The following is a 19,992-nucleotide window of genomic DNA, read 5'->3' on the forward strand; positions in this document are numbered from 1 at the left end:
TAGATATTCATGGTGAAAATGATATAAACAGTGACATATCATTTACAGTTTAGAGTACTTAATTAGTTTTTAGACTGCTGCTGTATTTATACCTCCCATAGAAAAGACAACATACACATCAGCTACAGTAGGGATTTAGACGTTTGGTAGCAGCATCATGTTCACTGACAGAAATAAACAGACAACATACATGTCAGATGCAGTAGGGATTTAGACGTTTGGTAGCAGCATCATGTTCACTGACAGAAATAAACAGACACTTTTTGACCCGTTGTTCACAACACTTCCAGCGAGGATAAAAGGAGAGAAACGATGCAGATGCTGCCCTGTTTGACCACATCTCTACATGGGCAGTCAGTCAAAACATCCCTGCTGCCCTGCTGCCAACCCCTGCCTTCCCATACTGTCTGATCAGAGAAGAGTGGGTCCTCTCTGTGGACTGCATGTGGTTTTGATGTGAGGACCCCTTGTGTAGTTGAAAGAGACAGCTTTAGGCCTCGGAGAGATGGCCAGAGAGAGCAGATGAACTGGAAAACCTTGAAGTGATTGGAGACTAGAGAGGGAGAGGTGTGTGTGCATGTGTGTGTGTCAGGTCGTTCAGTAAGAAGTTCAGTTCACAAAGCATGTCCACTCTCATTCAGTCAAACAGATCTTTACAAACTTTCTGGAAGATTGAGGTAGACTTTTCAAGGACATTTGATCACTAATACAGTTTTCATCAGTGTTGGATTGAATGAGAATGTTCTTGGGGGGAAAAAGTGGAATTACTAGATATGGACTGGCTGATGGATTTCTTAATGTGATTATCAACCTCTCATTCAGGAATCACTTATTTTAGAGTTGAGTTTTGAGTTGATATTATGTCTGCGGTGTTTGATTCCACTTTGTCTTTGGTTTATTTTTATTAGTACAGCCCTGTAGCCAAGAGTTTGTTCAAGCAGCGTCTCCTTTCCTCATTACTCAGTTGAAGCCATTGAAATATTGCACTGCAAACACAACACTGGGTTCTTACTGGTGTGTGTGTGATTGATGTCAAATGGATGCATGTCACAGTAACAAATTGTTACAATTCACCTGAATTACTGACCTCACAATGTTGTTGTTGACTCTGCACATGCACACACACATACACTGACTAATAGACATGCACACACACACACACACACACACACACACACACACACACACACACACACACACACACACACACACACACACACACACACACACTGCTGTGTGATGCTAAAGCGTGTCTTCTCGTCCTCCCCAGGGCCCCCCAGGAACTGCCGGTGCAGAGGGCAGACAAGGAGAGAAGGGCGCCAAGGTAACCTAGAAAATCAATTCAGCCTTTACCCAGAGAGCAGCCTCAGCAACTCCAGACTCCAGCTAGCCCCCCATGCCTCACCCCTCATCTCCCTCCCCTCTCCCCTCATCTCCCTCCCCTTTCCCCTCATCCCCCTCCTCTCATCTCATCTCCCTCCCCTCATCTCCCTCCCCTCTCCCCTCATCCCCCTCCTCTCATCTCCCTCCCCTCTCCCCTCATCTCCCTCCCCTCTCCCCTCATCCCCCTCCTCTCATCTCCCTCCCCTCATCTCCCTCCCCTCATCTCCAACTTCTCTCCCCTCATCTCCCTCCCCTCATCTCCCACTTCTCTCCCCTCATCTCCCTCCCATCTCCCTTCCCTCTCCCCTAATCTCCCCCCCCTCATCTCCCTCCCATCTCCCTTCCCTCTCCCCTCATCTCTCTCCCCTCATCTCCCTCCCCCTTGCCAGTTGTGTATAGCCCTACCCGTGGAACGCTATCCAATTTCATCTCAAAAACATATCCCACTCTTTTGTAAAGCTGTGGTTTAGATTGGGGATTGTTGTTTGAAATCAATTGCAGTGTCCCGTTGTTATCAAACCCTTCAGATGTTAGCCATGCCACTTTGTGAGCAGGGGAATGCATCAACATAACAGTAAGCTACACTAGCATAGGATACATTCATCTGAAGCTCAAAACAGCAGAAGGTATGGCTCTTTGACAGTACACACAGCAAGGATGTCAAGTTGATAAGCACCCTGTTATTTTACCATCTGTTGTTAGGGTTTTTCAATGAACTGTAGATCAGAAATATGAACACATAAAGAGATCCTGTTTACATGGTATCACTTGTGTTTATTTTGATCAACCAAACCAGATGGAAATGACTTGTGGACGTCATCTAGAGTTATGTCATTGTGACAATCTTGTCCCTTCCTACAGGGTGAGTCTGGAGCCGAGGGACCCCCAGGTAAAACTGGCCCTGTCGGCCCACAGGGGCCCTCAGGAAAGCCCGGTCCAGAAGGTCTGCGTGGAATCCCTGGCCCCGTTGTAAGTCCGAGATCCAACGTTCATCACACACACACACACACAAACACACACACACACACACAAACACACAGAGAGAGACCAAACAGCCCTTAAGCAGTATGACAACAGTGCTCATGGAATAATCGATAGTCCCATTTGGCTTGTACTCTATACATTTCAGTTGTTTATTTGAACACACTTTTTTGTGGTATTCCTGCAATTAATCATGGTGCCGGGCACATGAAATCAATATGAGGCCATAAGAGTTATAGCAGGCTGTAATACTGGCCTATAATTGGATGGCTTTTCTCTTCTCAGGGTGAACAAGGACTTCCTGGTTCTTCTGGACAAGACGGCCCACCTGGACCTATGGTGAGCAGAGATAATGTGTCTCTCTCTCTCTCTCTCTCTCTCTCTCTCTCTCTCTCTCTCTCTCTCTCTCTCTCTCTCTCTCTCTCTCTCTCTCTCTCTCTCTCTCTCTCTCTCTCTCTAGCTCTCTCTCTCCTCTCTCTCTAGCTCTCTCTCTCTCTCTCTTGCTCTCTCTCTCTCTCTCTCTCTCTCTCTCTCTCTCTCTCTCTCTCTCTCTCTCTCTCTCTCTCTCTCTCTCTCTCTCTCTCTCTCTCTCTCTCTCTCTCTCTCACTCTCCTTCTCTTTCTATCTTTCTCTACTGTGGTGTTGTAATTGATTTCTAACCCTCTTGTCTCTCTGTGATAATTAGGGACCCCCTGGTCTCCCAGGTCTGAAGGGTGACCCCGGGACCAAGGGTGAAAAGGTGAGCTCGCCTCAATTTCCCGTCCCAAAGAGCTTGTTGATTTGATTTCTCTGATCCCAGAAGGGGTTGGGAGTTCAACTTGTAGTGGGCTGGAGACCATGACTATGAGCATGGCTGGGATGGGACCTAGAGCTCCCCTCACCTGAACCCTATAACCAGCTCTTCTCTTCTCTTATTTCGGTACAGCAATACATTTGAAACATGCTTTATCACTATGCAGATACAGTTGTTTTTTATGTTACTCAGTAAACTAAAAGTGACATTTGAAGAAAGCTGGTAGCCATCTCCATGTAATACACAGCATCAGCTCTGCCAGTGGACTAAGGGTTTGAAAGTCAGTAATGCAGCACACAGCACTGCAGTAATGGCTCCCCCCCCCCACAATGGGTAGCTTTTCATTAGGCTATTTTTCATGCTTTCAAGTCAATGGGACTGGTTAAGGTGCCCATACTTTCCAGCATCGTTGTTGTGAATATTGTCCCCAGTTACAGAGAAATTCAGATAAATTATTTTGTAAGTCCCCCAAAAATGTTTGGTTTAAAATGCTTTCAGATTTGTGGAATAATGTTCATATTTTGCAGCTGATTTGTATTTCACTTGATTGAATGGTGCGGTTATAGCAGGGTTGTACTGATGCAAGGCATGGAATCATCTTTAAATGTTTTGACTGTATGTATCCTGTGTATTCAAAAAATTTCCAGTCCTCATGACTCTTGTTTTGTGTGTATGTGTGTGTCCTCCAGGGTCATCCAGGTCTGATTGGTCTGATTGGACCCCCTGGCGAGCAGGGAGAGAAGGGAGACCGAGGCTTGCCTGGACCCCAGGGTTCTCCTGGAGGCAAGGGCGATGGCGTAAGTGATTAATGACCTCATCACCTTACCATTCGTCAACCTATTTGCCCTCCACCAGGAAGTACAATGCCATTGGTCTGATTGCAGCCACCTACAGTTCACTGAGAAAGTTGTTTATAATGATACATGATCTGCTTTATATTGTGCAGCTAGCACTCCAATGCACCGTATAGACTTATGCATTGAGTATATGCTATTCCTAAATTAATACTGACTTGACTTGACCATTAATCATATACAGTACTGTACAAATATACAAGCTTTGCCTTCTTGGGGCAGGATTAGTCTTTCAAAGGGAATTCTATCCGTTAAAAACAAATGTAACGTCCATTACAGTGCTTCTAATGCTCTGCATTCTGTGGCATTCTGTTAATGTCGTATTTCTCTCCCAGCCTCATCAGATATACATTTTTCTATATTCCAAACCCATCTTTATTTCTGGGAGTTAGAAATGTTAAGCAGGACTCAAACGGGCTCTAGCCTGATGAAGCTCCACATTAAGGAGCTCATCCATTTTTAAATAAACATTGCAGATTGAGTGAATATGCAATTTGAGACGCGGCCTTTCAGCAGCCTTACTCTGTGATTTAAGGAGATGGAATGGATAAACGTCTTCAGATTAAGCCTAATGAAATTGTAATGTCCCTTTTCTCTGTCTTCGAGGAATGGTGGGAAAAAAACATCTGTCTCAGTCTATCTGTCTCTATTTTAGGCTTGAGAAACTGGCATCGTCTGTTGAGCTATATTTGTCACAAAAATAGCCCAATGAGATAGAAAATAAACATTTCAGGACCCATTAAAACGCTGCTAGAGATTTTTAATGTTTCTCTTGCAATCTACCACTCTTTATCCCACTGATGTCTGGTCTCTTCTTCACAGGGTATTAGTGGATCTTCAGGTCCTCTCGGTCCCCCTGGTCCTCCAGGCCTGCCTGTAAGACTGTCCCCTGCTTTCTCAGTTTTATTAATAGTATACTTTCATAGTTCAAATATCACAATAATGTTAAAACATAGTCCTCTGCTATTTGTTCATTGTGTGTCTTTGCTGTCTCTTCCAGGGTCCTGGAGGTCCCAAGGGAGCTAAGGGTTCATCGGTAAGATCTATTCAACCACTCTTTGTTTCAACTGGTGAAAAATGAGTGTTTGTGAGATCCAAAGTTAACAACATGCTTATATCTCTATGTTCTTTCCAGGGTCCTGCTGGTCAGAAGGGTGACACCGGTACGATCGGTCCCCCTGGTCCTCCTGTGAGTATTAACATAATATTCCTTTGGTGTCCACTATAAGACCGAAAATAAGGCATTTCTGTTATTAGCTGAAATTCAAAAGGGTTATTTCTAGAAAACGATCTGATGCATACGATGTCACACTATCGGATTCCGTACCAATATTTTCCTTCTTCCTCTCTGCTCGACAGGGTCCCCCTGGTGAGGTGATCCAGCCACTGCCCATCCAGTCTCCCAAGAAGAACCGCAGACACGCAGACATGCAGGCGGACGCGGCAGGTACCATGATGGACTACGGAGAGGGCATGGAGGACATCTTCGGTTCGCTCAACAACCTCAAACAGGACATTGAGAGGATGAAGTACCCCATGGGCACACAGAACAACCCAGCCAGGACCTGCAAAGACCTGCAACTCGCCCACCCAGAGTTCCCTGACGGTGAGTCACAGAGAGGGGGATCATGGGTAATATGCTAATGTTATGGCTGTGATTGGAGGCAATTTTGTTGAGCCAAATAAGGACGTCTTTAGTATTTAGTAGTTTATTAGGAACCCCATTCGCTGTTGCCAAGGCAGCAGCTACTCTTCCTGGGGTCCAAACAGGGATACAACATTACATCAAAGAAAACATTGTGCATTATTACATTACAATATTACAATACTACAATACAGTCTTTGACTGTGTTTGCTTATTTTATAGCAGTGCTATTGGGGGTGTAGATTCTATTTTTGCAGGTAGAGTGTGTTGCTGTGGTGAATACCACTGAGAACAAGGCCTCATTGGGGTTATACTTAACATTCAACAGACCGTCCATAATTGATGCAAGAGAAATGTCAGGTCCTTCTTTGACCTTTTTAAGTTATTTCTAAGCAAACTGAAGATCCGTTGTTGCTGAACATATTCCTTTTTATCTTTTTAAGATGATAATAAAATAGTATAGTGGATGTATAACATGTAGTAGCATGGTTTTGCTACAGTATTTACATAATCTTTCATTTTCCATGATTTGAACACATAGATGTCATAGCACAGTTTAACCTTATCAGTCCCGAGACCCCAGCAAAAGTCGGCTTTTCATTTATCTGACTTTCATTTATCTGAATGTCCAGCCCTCATATTTAGCCTCACAATGAAATAAGTATTTTACCATTTTCTTGTCAGGACAACCAGGGCAATATGTAGAACACAAAACAATTTGACATAAACAGTTGCATTCATGAGTTGTCAATAAAAAAAGATTGCTCAAACCATTCTCTACAGACGTTTTTGTAAAAAGACCTGGCCCCGGGCCACTTCAGGATCCGCACTTGTTTCACAAACACCGCTCTAGTTCAGCCCCCGTTGGTACCAACGGATGCAGAAGAAATAGACGAATCCAATGATACAACCTAGTCTGTAGCACAAACACATGATGTTTAAAAGGGGTTAGAAGTCCAAATTGCGCAAGCGTCGTGGTGGGACCCATTGGGTTAAGTCTCAAGTTAAACGTGTTTGGTTTTGAAATGTTTTGTTTTATGTTCTTGGTGGAATTGTAGAACTAGAGAGAACTAAAGATTCAGGTATTTAATTGATTCATTGGGTTTTTTCCACAGGCGAGTACTGGATAGATCCTAACCAGGGATGCTCAGGGGACTCCTTCTCTGTCTACTGTAACTTCACGGCTGGAGGAGAGACCTGTATCTACCCAGATAAGAAGTCCAGTGGAGTGAGTGGCATTTTTATTTCCTCCAAGAGACCTGCACATACTGTACTGTCAAGTCAAGCCATAGTCTTGTTCAATTCTAGATAATGTACTGATGTATTCATTTATATGCTAGTCAAGGCTGTGAGACTGGGAGATGCATGTTTGGTGATGTTTGATGGGTTCACTGCTTGGCCATTAACTTCTAACTTTCAGAAATACCAATTTGCTCTTGTTTTGTGATGATCTTGTGAATTTGTCATTTACATTCATACTGTATTCTCTGTGAAATGTAAAAATGTAAAGACATGAACAAAATGCATTGAAGATGCATTGAACTAAAAGGTTGGAATTGACATTTGTAATTGTCAAGACATGCAGTATAGACATAAACTGTATACAAACAGAAACAAACTGATATACACATACTTAGGTGTCAAATATTGACTATACTGGCTTGCGAAAGTATTCACCCCCTTGGCACTTCTCCTATTTTGTTGCCTTACAACCTGAAATTAAAAATTGATTTTTGGGGGGGTTTGTATCATTTGATTTACACAACATGCCTACCACTTTGACGATGCAAAATATGTTTTATTGTGAAACAAACAAGAAATAAGACCAAAAAAATGAAAACGTCCCCACAGCATGATGCTGCCACCACAATGGGGATAGTGTTCTCGGGGTGATGAGAGGTGTTGGGTTTGCGCCAGACATAGCATTTTCCTTGATGGCCAAAAAGCTTAATTTTAGTCTCATCTGACCAGAGTACCTTCTTCCATATGTTTGGGGAGTCTCACACATGCCTTTTGGCGAGCACCAAACGTGTTTGCTTATTTTTTTCTTAAGCAATGGCTTTTTTTCTGGCCACTCTTCCGTAAAGCCCATCTTTGTGGAGTGTACGGCTTAAAGTGGTCCTATGGACAGATACTCCAATCTTCGCTGTGGAGCTTTGCAGCTCCTTCAGGGTTATCTTTGGTCTCTTTGTTGCCTCTCTGATTAATGCCCTCCTTGCCTTGTCCGTGAGTTTTGGTGGGCGGCCCTCTCTTGGCAGGTTTGTTGTGGTGCCATATTCTTTCAAATTTTTTATAATGGATTTAATGGTGCTCCGTGGGATGTTCAAAGTTTCTGATCTTTTTTTATAACCCAACCCTGATCTGTACTTCTCCAACTTTGTCCCTGACCTGTTTGGAGAGCTCCTTGGTCTTAATGGTGCCGCTTGCTTGTTGGTTCCCCTTGCTTAGTGGTGATGCAGACTCTGGGGCCCTTCAGAACAGGTGTATATATACTGAGATCATGTGACAGATCATGTGACACTTAGATTGCACACAGGTGGACTTTTATTTAACTAATTATGTGACTTCTGAAGTTAATTGGTTGCACCAGATCTTATTTAGGGGCTTCATAGCAAAGGGGGTGAATACAAATGCACGCACCACTTTTCCGTTATATATTGTCTTGAATTTTTTGAAACAAGTTATTTTTTTCATTTTACTTCACCAATTTGGACTATTTTGTGTATGTCCATTACATGAAATCCAAATAAAAATCCATTTAAATTACAGGTTGTAATGCAACAAATAGGAAAAATGCCAACAGGGGTGAATACTTTTGCAAGGCACTGTACTGTAGTGATTCTCCTGTATGTTAAGATCTGAGGGAAGGGGTATCTAGCTGCAAATTGTACTTAACAAAACGGAAATCCAGGAACCAGCTCTTCAATTCCAGGAACCAGTTGCATTCAGTGTTCTTGTCAGTACTTATGTTCTTCATTTGTTTGGCTCCACAGGTCAGAATATCTTCATGGCCCAAAGAAATTCCTGGGTCGTGGTTCAGTGTATTTAAGCGGGGTAAAATAGTAAGTGCTCACTCGATTCCACGCTTTCATCCTCCGCCACTCTCCTCAAAAAATAATTGTCTCCTCTCCACAATACTAAACTAAAAGGATTTCTCAGGCTCCCACTCTGCCATGTCCCTGTCTTCTGTCTCTCAGTACAGAGGCTCTTCAGAAGTGACAGTTTGGCCACAAATAGACTCAGAAGTGACCCCAGGTTGCTAGCCACAAAGGGATCGAGACCTCTCATATAAGACCTCTTCAGACCCATCACATTCATATTTCATACACTTTGGGAATGAAGAAGGAGGCATAAGGTTGAGGAGGAAAATGTTCTACCACTTTAAGACTCAATTTGGCCATTGTCTGAGAGAGAGATTGTATAACAAGATGTTTGATAAGAACTCCTGGGATAGAACACTTCTAATCAGTACATTGTATCCAATCCCATGCTTCAATTTCTGACCTCTAAATCTATTTTCTGTTTGCTCTCACCCCTTCCTCAAATAAACAGTTTACATATGTTGACGCAGCTGGCAAAACAATAAACGGGGTTCAGATGACCTTCCTGAAACTACTGACCGCCTCGGCCAGGCAGAACTTCACCTATAACTGCCATCAGTCTGTGGTGTGGCACGATGAGACCACCGACAGCTATGACAAGGTGCTGCGATTCCTAGGATCCAACGATGAGGAGATATCCTATGACAACAACCCCTACATCAGGGCCCTAACAGACGGATGCGCGGTAAGGGCTGCCTCTCGATACTTCCTGTCTGTAATAGTGATAGTTCAAGTACTTTTCAAAAGTCTCTGGAATTTTGCAACCCTATAGTTGCCACTTATGTAAATGCCCCATTGATTGTTTTGTTGGACTTGTTTGATAGCTCCAGTAAGGTTGTATTTCACTGCTGAAAGCACACTGTCTAATGTTTTTTACCCATTGTCTCTTTACAGACGAGGAAGGGCTACGGAAAGACTGTGATGGAGATTAATACTCCCAAAATCGATCAAGTTCCCATCATCGATGTCATGTTGAATGACTTTGGAGATGCCAGCCAGAAGTTTGGATTTGAAGTGGGTCCAGTCTGCTTCCTTGGCTAACTAAAAAAACAAAACAAAAAAAACTTGGTGGGGTCAGAAAGAAAGTCAAGACATTTTGGATACCACCAAACCCCCCAACCCAGCCCCCCACCCTTTTCCATGCCACATGCAAGTTTTGAATAAAAGATGGTGTAGCGAACATGTCTTGCCATGTATGTATGTATTACCTAGAAAAATACTTGTTGCCCTTGTAGGGCTAGAATCACATGACTTAAAACTGTTATGGAGCAAAGGTGAAGGACATTTGAAGGCGTGGCAGAGAAGGGTGAACAGGAGAAAAATGAGGGAGGTCGAAAGGCGAGAGACACCTCTTTTCTGGATTCTCCAGGTGCTGTACAAAAAAAAATGACTACAATGGTGCTTGTTCAAACAACAAAATAAAGAGGTGCTAAGAAAGAAGGTGTATTTTGATAATAAAAAACTGTAATTATTATTTTGTACAATCTGTTATTTCTGAATCCACTTTCAAAACTTGCATGTGTATCAGAATCGCATCTGGCTCTTAATTTCAATGTTCGTAACAAAATATATATATAAGTTAATGAAATGAATAAAGACAGACAGAGAGAAATAAATAATTATGATATTTTGTTGATGAATAAATACTGTGTACCTGTTATGAAGCAAATAAAATGAGTATTCAAACGATTCCCTATTTCTAATGATAATGTATCCCCTTTGTATATATTGACCATCCAAAGCTCTAGGTTATTTGCAGTTTTGCCCTTCAAGACCATAGATAAAACAACTGGAAGAATCTCACCAGCTCTCGTATCGCAACATAGCCCACTAATGTTATGATTCTGTGCTTGTATTAAAGCAATCATGGCATTCATTCTTCTTTTTATTTAAGTATTTTTTTTTTTATATCATTTTTTTGTTTTTTTAAATTTTCTGTCAGTTAATTTTTGGTCGTATACCTCAAACTTTCTTGATAACCATAAGATCCATGGATGTTATGCCCTGTATATATCTTGGTTAAACAATTAAGTTTATATATTTTGGGTGGGGAATTTTTTAAGAAAGAAATACTTATCGGTTAGACATCTTCTGTTCAGATCCTTCTGTGAATGCAATGATAAGACCTTTAGGTGACCCATTTTTGTAACTAAAATGAGAAAATGTTTTAATGTGCTTTTAATGGTTCATTTAAATATTAAAACTGGATTCTAAACAACAGTGAATGGAATGTCTGCATTGTTTGTTTTACATTTTATTATGTAAAAGAGAGAGGACTTGGGATGTTGCATCAATGTACTACTATGAATTGTATTGTTGTGTAAAACAGGTCACCATTTTATATGGAGGTTGTGTGAATCTTCAAAATTAATTAGCAACAGAAAGGCCTTTCTAGCCTGAACAATTTGTCTTTATTTGAACAATACTGACAATACTTTTCAAGGCTATAGTTTTCTGGTAAATGCACAAATTAAACAAATGTTTGATAACATCTACATGGTGAGTTCAATAAGATGTAAGAATTGAAGATGTTTTCTTTATATTGAGTTCAATAAGATTACCACCAGACACATCAAGACTTATGGGATGGACACCATATTGGAGAAGCCGTCCAGAAAAGATTGAATGCTATCGATGTTGTCAATGTGCTGATTTCACAGTGAGATTAAGAAAGTCCTTATAACTTTGCTTGTTGATTTAAGTTTTTGATGTAAATCCAAGATCTCATTAGTATGTTAATCAATCCTTTCCAATATCTTAATTTGATTATCTAAGGAAACCGATGTGCACAAGGATATGAATCAACTTAAATAGAAATGAATGTCTAGGCCTCACTTTTTGATGAGTTCAACAGAAATCCTATGTCATGCTCTTGGTTGGCTATGGATTTGGATGCCATCCAAAGAACAGATAACTTTGAAACAGTTTTGGACAACAAAAAAATATATTGATTATATGATGAATCGAGACATTTTATAACTGTCGTAAAAGTAAAGTGAAAAATGTATTCTTCTAAATTGTTGATTTTCCCTGAGGAATTACAAGTAGACAATACACTGTAATAGACTACATGCAATCAGTCCCTTCAGATAACAAGTTTAGTTGAAACGCAGCACAGTCGTTACTCCACTGTGTTTTCATAGCTAGTAGAGTCTGAGATTCTATATGTGTTTTTATTTCTATCCAGATTACATTGTATCTTTCTGTAGTGATTTTTACATTCTTCAAATGCCTCATTCTCTGGATGAGTTCTATTATCGAATGTTGCAGTGAGTTGTTCAGAAACCAACTTAATTGCGAAAAGAATATTGGACAATTATACCAGGGGTGTTTTGTATAATCACTTATTTTAAACATGATTTAAAACTGATCTGATTTGAAAACAAATGAAAACTTGTGTTCTCTTAGACTGGTTTCCTTCCTTCAACAATGGGGTAAAGAGATCAAACAACTTTATGCCAATCGATGGACAAAACCGCTGGAGTTTAGATTTGACTCGACAGGGTGGCATCTCAAAAACAAGAAAATAGAAAAAGAATCAAACAACTAATTAATCTTCATGACTTCTGTCACCACTTGAGACCAACAACAAAAAATTCAATTTCACATGAAACGAGAAATATAAACTTTTTTCTACCACAAAGAAAGCAGAGAGAATCACATTAATTGACAAGTCCATCCAGAAGTAACAAAGAATGTCTTCCTTCTCTTCTTCTTGGAGCTGGGTCTTTGTAGAGAGAACCATAGGGAATATCCATCGGAGGGAGGATACTAAAAACCAGGACACGCTCTCTCTCTCCGCGGCATTGTGAAGAGAAAAACTCTGTTCCATACCACTTCTTTTATAAAAGATTGTGTTTGTCAGAAACACATGGGGTGTGCCAAGCACGCAAAGCCCTGTTCTGAACAACAGACAGTGAAACAGAAACAATATAGCTTTTTTCAGAGCTTATAAAACTGAGTCAGTTCTGGTCAGACAGAACTAAGGGACAGACAGCTAGTTGTGAAGCTTTGTAAACCATAATATTAGGCTACCGTTGTAGCTCAGTTGGTAGAGCATGGCGCTTGCAATGCCAGGGTTGTGGGTTCGTTTCCCACGGGGGGCCAGGGGGACCAGTATGAAAATGTATGCACTCACTAACTGTAAGTGGCTCTGGATAAGAGCGTCTGCTAAATTACTAAAATGTATCTCTTTTCTTTCTTCTCTGTGCTGACATGATATATATTTTAAACTAATTAAAGTCCATTTTATGGCTAATAGATTATTGGTTTTCCAATTCCTTCATTCCTTCATTCCTTCATTCCTTCTTTCCTTCTATCCATTCGGCCATTCTTCTGTCCTCTATTCTGTCTGTTCAGTCTTCTAATGATGAGTGACCTCTGATCTGACAAGACTAGATAGATGTGAGCAAAATTGTGCAAATTCCAGTAAAACTTTCATACACCAAGTCCATTTATATCCCTTTTAACCTTGGAGAGGGGAAACAATGTCACATTTTAACAGTGTGCAGACATGACTTAGGTCTAAATGGGTTCCAGAACATAAAGTATGACTAAAGAGTCATTGTGGTGTTTTCGCTGAGCCTGTGTATGTAATTACCTAGAATGCCCAGCGATACACATGAACAGTTTTTCCTACAGTAATACACCCAGTTGCCCTGAGATCGAAGAGAAGCCATAAAAAAAAGCACGTTTTCTGTACTTGCCGGACAGTATTTCACTTCACCTCCTGAGGGAGAATGGAAAAACATCAGGAGGCACATCAGGGATCACACTATCATCACTGTCACAGTGGGCCTAGTGTCTGACAAAGGTACTCAGCAGGGAGCGACTAAATGGGGACACAATACCCAGACATTTAGACGTATAACATTCTCAACCCCCGAGGCAGATACACCCCTACTACAGTGACGTCTCCCCCTGTAGTCACCCTGCCTGTTTCTGACAAGAAGGGCAGAAAGCACATAAGAAAGTTTCAGATTTTCTGTTGGAAAACTCTGTCGAAGACCTTGACAAATTGTTCATCGTCTCGGTGGATCACAAGCTTCCTGCCTCTCCACTAGTGCCTCAGATAAGCCTTGTTCTACAGATGCCATGTTAATGTCCCTTGAAGCCAGCATCTATCCCAGCACCCATCTTCCATTCATCTCTATGACTTAGGGAGACAAAGATTGAAACCACCTGTTCTGTTTGGGGCAGAATATAGAGGGAACAGATCCAAATGGCAGATGCCTAACTTAAATCACCAGATGTACACTTGATATTTAACTCTCTGGCCCATCTCCCTCCCCCCAGCCCAAAACACTACATTACCCATGCAGAGAACCAGCTTGGTCAGTATAAATATTGCTACAGGAGAAATGACTTTAGGTTTCATTCTGGCTTTCAATCCTACCTCTGGGAAACTGAGTTGGGGAATCTGTGTCAGGTTCGATACGAAGAAAGATGAGAAGAAAATGAAAGATAAATAATATCTTTCTGGTTTTCCATAGGCCTATTTTACTGCTTTTGACTGAAAATACTGCTAGCTAGTTGTGTTTTCCAAGTGAAGTAAGGTTGGTGTTAGCTATCTTACTAACCTTGCAGCATATGTTGTAGTTTGGTATTCCAGAAGTGGTACGTATTGATCTTTTTTTGTTCCTCTCTGAAGTGTCACTGTACTTTACCTTAGTGAAAGAATAAGGTGGACTTGTCCTGGTCGATGTTTCTAATTACCTCTGTGTCTGTCTGTGTCTGTCTGTGTCTGTGTCTGTGTCTGTGTGTGTCTGTGTGTGTGTGAGTGTGTGTGTGTGTGTGTGTGTGTGTGTGTGTGTGTGTGTGTGTGTGTGTGTGTGTGTGTGTGTGTGTGTGTGTGTGTGTGTGTGTGTGTGTGTGTCTGTGTGTGTGTGAGTGTGTGTGTGTGTGTGTGTGTGTGTGAGTGTGTGTGTGTGTGTGTATGTGTGTGTGTGTGTGTGTGAGTGTGTGTGTGTGTGTGTGTGTGTGTGTGTGTGTGTGTGTGTGTGTGTGTGTGTGTGTGTGTGTGTGGCCATGTGGGCTTGTGCGTGTGTGTAAAGGGGATAGGTGCTGAAATATGGCCACATTTCCACAGATCAGGAGATTCTTTTTTTCACCGCTCTTAGGGGACATGTAACTACGGCCATTATAAATTATTAAATCAAGGTATTGACATTCTTCTCAAGGGCATCCTCCTCCACATCAAGTACATAAGGTCCCATTCCTTCCCAGTCTGTGGTTGTTTTTCTGACACCTCAGGTTGGACTTCAAGGGTAACTTTAAACAAGACGGGAGAGTTGATCAGAGAAACAGACGAAGCGATGCTGAACAAGCCCTGAGGCACACGCCAAGGTTTCCCACTTTTCCTGTCAGAAACCTGAGAGACTGTCAACACAGCCGCTCCGCCGGGACCACTAACAAAGGTCCCGATGCCATCGCTTCAAAGACACACTCTCATTTAAATAAGTTCAATCACCAATCGTCTTTTTTCACATTTCTTTTCCACATGTTACATTATTCCAAGGCTTTCTGAAGGCTTGAAAGCCCTGACAACAAAACAATCTGCCAAGAAAAATTAAAACTATAATGATATAATATTTGCAATATACTGCTCTATCTCAAAATAAGAATTCCTTTTTTTTACAAGGTAAAACAGAGAGCAGTTTGTGATAATGGCTTGTACTATTTCTATGGAGCCAAACCAAGGACGCCCACTAATGCGTGTTTGTGTATGAGAAGAGCAGAGTGGTTCTACAAGGGTCCCAACCCTGTTGCAAACCCTGCCTGTCTTGGAACAGCTTGTATTATGATTATTTCCATGGAAATCGTGTGTTTAGACGGGTGGGCAATTACCAATGTGTGTGTGTGTGTGTGTGTGTGTGTGTGTGTGTGTGTGTGTGTGTGTGTGTGTGTTTGTGTGTGTGTGTGTGAGAGAGAGAGAGAGAGAGAGAGAGAGAGAGAGTGAGTGAGAGACAGAAATAGAGAGTTTCACAGAAATTAGCATACCTGCTATTTTGAAGTTCTCATAGTCTATAACTCAGACATTACAAAGTTGTCCATTACTTAAAAATACCATCATGATGTCAGCCAGGACAGGTGTTAAAATGTCTGATCCCATCCACATGGGGTATAGTGCATACAGTACAGTAAAGCACAGTTATATTACAACACTCAATCCTGCATTCATTGGAGTGTCTCCTGCTTAGCCATAATGCACATGATTGAGTCGTAAAGGATCTTAGAATCCCCAGTACACACATTAAAGGGGCATGTAGTAATATTGGCATCACCTTCCTTCTTTACTTCTATCTTCTCTTCCTCATCTCAGCACGGTGCAGGGTAATACGATTAGTTTGGAATGGGCCCATATATCCTAGACGTAGTTATGTCAGAGCATGCGAATAGGAGGAGTGAAAAATCAATTCTGTGTTTAGTAGACACGATGTGACTGGAATGCAGTAGTGTTTTTATGTATATGACGTGATTGCAGACTGTGAATCTATCTCTCCCATTCAGATGTGCAGTGTGCAGTGACAGCTACAGTGCCTTCAGAAAGTGTTCACACCCCTTGACTATTTCCAAATTTTGCTGTGTTAAAAAGTGGGATGAAAATTGATTTAATTGTCATTTTTTGTCAATGATCTACACAAAATACTCTGTAATGTCAAAGTGGAAGAAAAATTCTAACATTTCTTTTAAACTTAATGAAAAATAAAACACTAATATATCTTGATTAGATAAGTATTCAACCCCCTGAGTCAATACATGTTAGAATCACCTTTGTCAGCGATTACAGCTGTGAGTATTTATGGGTAAGTCTCTAAGAGCTTTGCACACCTGGATTGTACAATATTTGCCCATTATTCTTTAAACAATTCTTCAAGCTCTGTCAAGTTGGTTGTTGATCATTGCTAGACTGCCATTTTCAAATCTTGCCATAGATTTTCAAGCCGATTGAAGTCAAAACAGTAATTAGGCCACTCAGGAACATTCAATGTCGTCTTGGTAAGCAACTTCAGTGTATATTTGGCCCTGTGTTTTAGGTAATTGTCTTGCTGAAAGGTAAATTTGTCTCCCAGTGTCTGTCGGAAAGCAGACTGAACCAAGTTTTCCTCTAGGATTTTGCCTGTGCTTAGCTCTATTCCATTTATTTTTATCCTAAAAAACTCCCTAGTCCTTGCTGATGACAAGCTTACCAATAACATGATGCAGCCATCAAAATGCTTGAAAATATGAAGAGTGGTACTCAGCAATGTGTTGTGTTGGATTTGCCCAAACGTAACGTTTTGTATTCAGTACAAAAAGTTAATTACTTTGCCACATTTTCTGCAGTATTACTTTAGTGCCTTATTGCAAATAGGATACATGTTTTGGAATATTTTTATTTTGTACAGGCTTCCTTCTTTTCACTCTGTTATTTATGTTAGTGTTGTGGAGTAACTACAATGTTGTTGATCCATCCTCAGTTATCTCCTATCACAGCCATTCAACTCCGTAACTGTTTTAAAATCACCATTGGCATCCTTTGTCTTCGGCATCTGAGTTAGGAAGGACGCTTGTATCTTTGTAGTGACTGGGTTTATTGATACACCATCCAAAGTGTAATTGATAACTGCACCATGCTTAAAGGGATATTCAATTCTGCTTATTTTTTTTACCCATCTACCAATAGGTCTTTGTGGAATCTGTGTTTGAAATTTACTGGGACGTTACAGATAATTGTGTGTGTGGGGTACAGAGATCGGGTAGTCATTTAAAAATATTTTAAACACTACTAAACACAACTTATTATGTGACTTGTTAAGCAAAATTTTACTCCTGAACTTATTTAGGCTTGCCATAATAAAGAGGTTGAATACTTACTGACTCAAAACATTTCAGCTTTTCATTTTTAATTAATTTGTAAACATTTCTAAAAACATAATTCCACTTTGACATTGGGGTATTGTGTGTAGATCAATGACACAAAATCTACATTTTATCCATTTTAAATGATAACACAACAAAATGTGGAACAAGTCAAGGGTTGTGAATACTTTGTGAAGGCACTGTATATAGCTATCTGAGGTGGAGAATTAGAACGTCTTCACCGAGAGAACCCCCTCTGGACAGAAGACGGAGCACATCTTGTTCACATTTCAATTTTAATATGACGACACATTTTCTTATGAAGGCTAGGGGTGAGTGGGGTCATGGAGAGTGGGGTCATGGCCTCGGAGAGCGGGGTCATGGCCACGCTCAGCCGTTATCCATGGTGACCCTGGAGAAATTAGGGTTAAGTGCCTTGCTCAAGGGCACATCAACATATTTTTCACCTTGTCAGATTCAAACTAGCGACCTTTCTGTTACTGGACCAACGCTCTAACCGCAAGGCTACCTGCCATCCTCAGAAAACATTTATTATTATTATTATATAATTATTATTTAAATTGTACATTTACATTTTAGTCATTTAGCAGATGCTCTTAAGCAGAGCGACTTACAGTCAGTGCATTAATCTTAAAATAGCTAGGGGGGACAACCACATTTCTCAGTCATAGCAAGTACATTTTACCTCAATAAAGTAGCTATTAGCAAAGTCAGTGATAGTAGGAATAAAATTAATACATGAAAGAATTGCGAGGCACTGGATGCCTCAGCAGTTAAGATGCACAGGAGGTTGGTGAGACCTTCATTGGGGAGGACGGGTTCGTGGTAATGGCTGGAGCGGAATCAGTGGAATGGTATCAAATACATCAAACATGGTTTCCCTTTGTTTGATGTCATTCCATTCGCTCCGTTTCAGCCATTATTAAGATAAGATGAATTGGCCATTACAGAGTATGTGACCCTAAACTGGCAAAGTTTACATTTTAATGACATGTTTAAGGGCTAATTTGAGCCTTGTGTGGGTGGATGACAGAAGTGGATGGTCACTCTCCTGCAGAAAGGGCTTTTTGTGAAGAGGATCTGACTTGAGCTTCAACACATGCGCACACAGGCATGCACACACACACACACACACACCAGAACTTTGTACTAATGAAAAACACCACAAGTGCACCTTATCACAGAGAGCTACTATGCATTGTGTGTATAGAGAGAGGAAGGGAAGGAGAGAGAGACAGTGAGAAAACAAAAGGAGGAGGATGTGTCCTTTACTAAAGCTGTGGTCTGTCTCAGTGGGGGAGGTACAACAGTACTGTTTTACAGTAGCCTAGATTGGGACCATAGTACTGTTCAGTATCATAGTGTTGAGAGAGGGTTGGCCGGTGGACATTAGATGTATGTCATATGATAGGGGAGAGCGGGGGCATTTGTAAAACTTTTGATATTTTATTCTTATTGCACAGAGACCACTTGAGCTAAGCAAGTTATTTTTACATATAAGAATCTAACATCTGTCTCCTAATCATTCATACCATATAAGTCTGTTTATGAATTAGAATATTATCATAGACATATGTAATGATTTTGCAAGAAATATACATATTTTTATGAAGGTAACCAATATTTACAGTAACACCCCTTTGTGCATGGCCAATCGGTTCCTCTCAAAACACCTTGAATAGTCTGAAGGTGCCCATATTATATATTTTTACAACTTCTATGGCACTCTACACAGGACCCCAATGCTATTTAAAGTTAGTGTTTGTATAATTCATAAAATGTGTATAATTCATTTAAGTCAAAATCACTTGTTTTCCTCATTTGACTGCTTGGTTCAGGGTCCTTTTAACATTGCGTTACATGTGCCCCCAACCCTAGCAGCCATGACAAACCTCATGTGCCTAGCAAAAGACACCAATAGTGACACATGTCAATCATGTCTATGTTTAGCCAACATATGGTAATTAAAATGATGCTGGTTTGAATTCTTGGACATTAATGCTCAGGACAATATAAGAAAAATACAGCTGGTGGAAAAAATTACTTTCACCCCTAAACAAACAAACATTTGTCTATAAAACGTGCAAATATTGAGATATTTGGCTTTTCAAGTAGGCAGAGAACCTAAATGGACATGTACTGATTGATTTTTAATAATTCTAGCTAGTTTCTGTTCGGAGAAATTCAAGGTGTTACAGTTGCTCCCGGTATTCCCTAAGTAGTGACATTTCAAAGTAATCCTCATATCATTCTACTATGTGTAACTGGACATTCAGTATAACCCAGTCTCGTTGCCATTTTGGTTCAATACTGGCAACATTCTGCCATGCCCCAATGGAAGCATGGAATGTGACTCCTTGTCTCCTCCTTCCC

At 40.8% G+C, this 19,992-nt stretch overlaps 1 protein-coding gene across 1 annotated transcript in view; it reads left to right on the forward strand.

Moving 5' to 3' along the window:
• The window catches only part of col11a1a (collagen, type XI, alpha 1a), a gene marked incomplete at its 5' end in the record, with an annotated part of 82,814 nt that extends 72,234 nt beyond the window's left edge, over positions 1-10,580 (forward strand). Inside the window, 13 exons of the mRNA XM_084151817.1 lie at positions 1,271-1,324; positions 2,245-2,352; positions 2,650-2,703; positions 3,050-3,103; positions 3,847-3,954; positions 4,834-4,887; positions 5,012-5,047; positions 5,147-5,200; positions 5,371-5,617; positions 6,772-6,884; positions 8,650-8,718; positions 9,209-9,442; positions 9,652-10,580. Coding sequence (XP_084007943.1) covers positions 1,271-1,324; positions 2,245-2,352; positions 2,650-2,703; positions 3,050-3,103; positions 3,847-3,954; positions 4,834-4,887; positions 5,012-5,047; positions 5,147-5,200; positions 5,371-5,617; positions 6,772-6,884; positions 8,650-8,718; positions 9,209-9,442; positions 9,652-9,798 — 1,332 coding nt within the window. The 3' untranslated portion in view covers positions 9,799-10,580. The remainder of the gene's footprint in view (positions 1-1,270; positions 1,325-2,244; positions 2,353-2,649; positions 2,704-3,049; positions 3,104-3,846; positions 3,955-4,833; positions 4,888-5,011; positions 5,048-5,146; positions 5,201-5,370; positions 5,618-6,771; positions 6,885-8,649; positions 8,719-9,208; positions 9,443-9,651) is intronic.
• Between the last annotated feature and the right edge of the window lie 9,412 nt (positions 10,581-19,992).

Source organism: Coregonus lavaretus, assembly GCF_964263955.1.
Source record: "Coregonus lavaretus genome assembly, chromosome: 34".
In the NCBI taxonomy this organism is placed as follows: Eukaryota; Metazoa; Chordata; class Actinopteri; order Salmoniformes; family Salmonidae; genus Coregonus; species Coregonus lavaretus.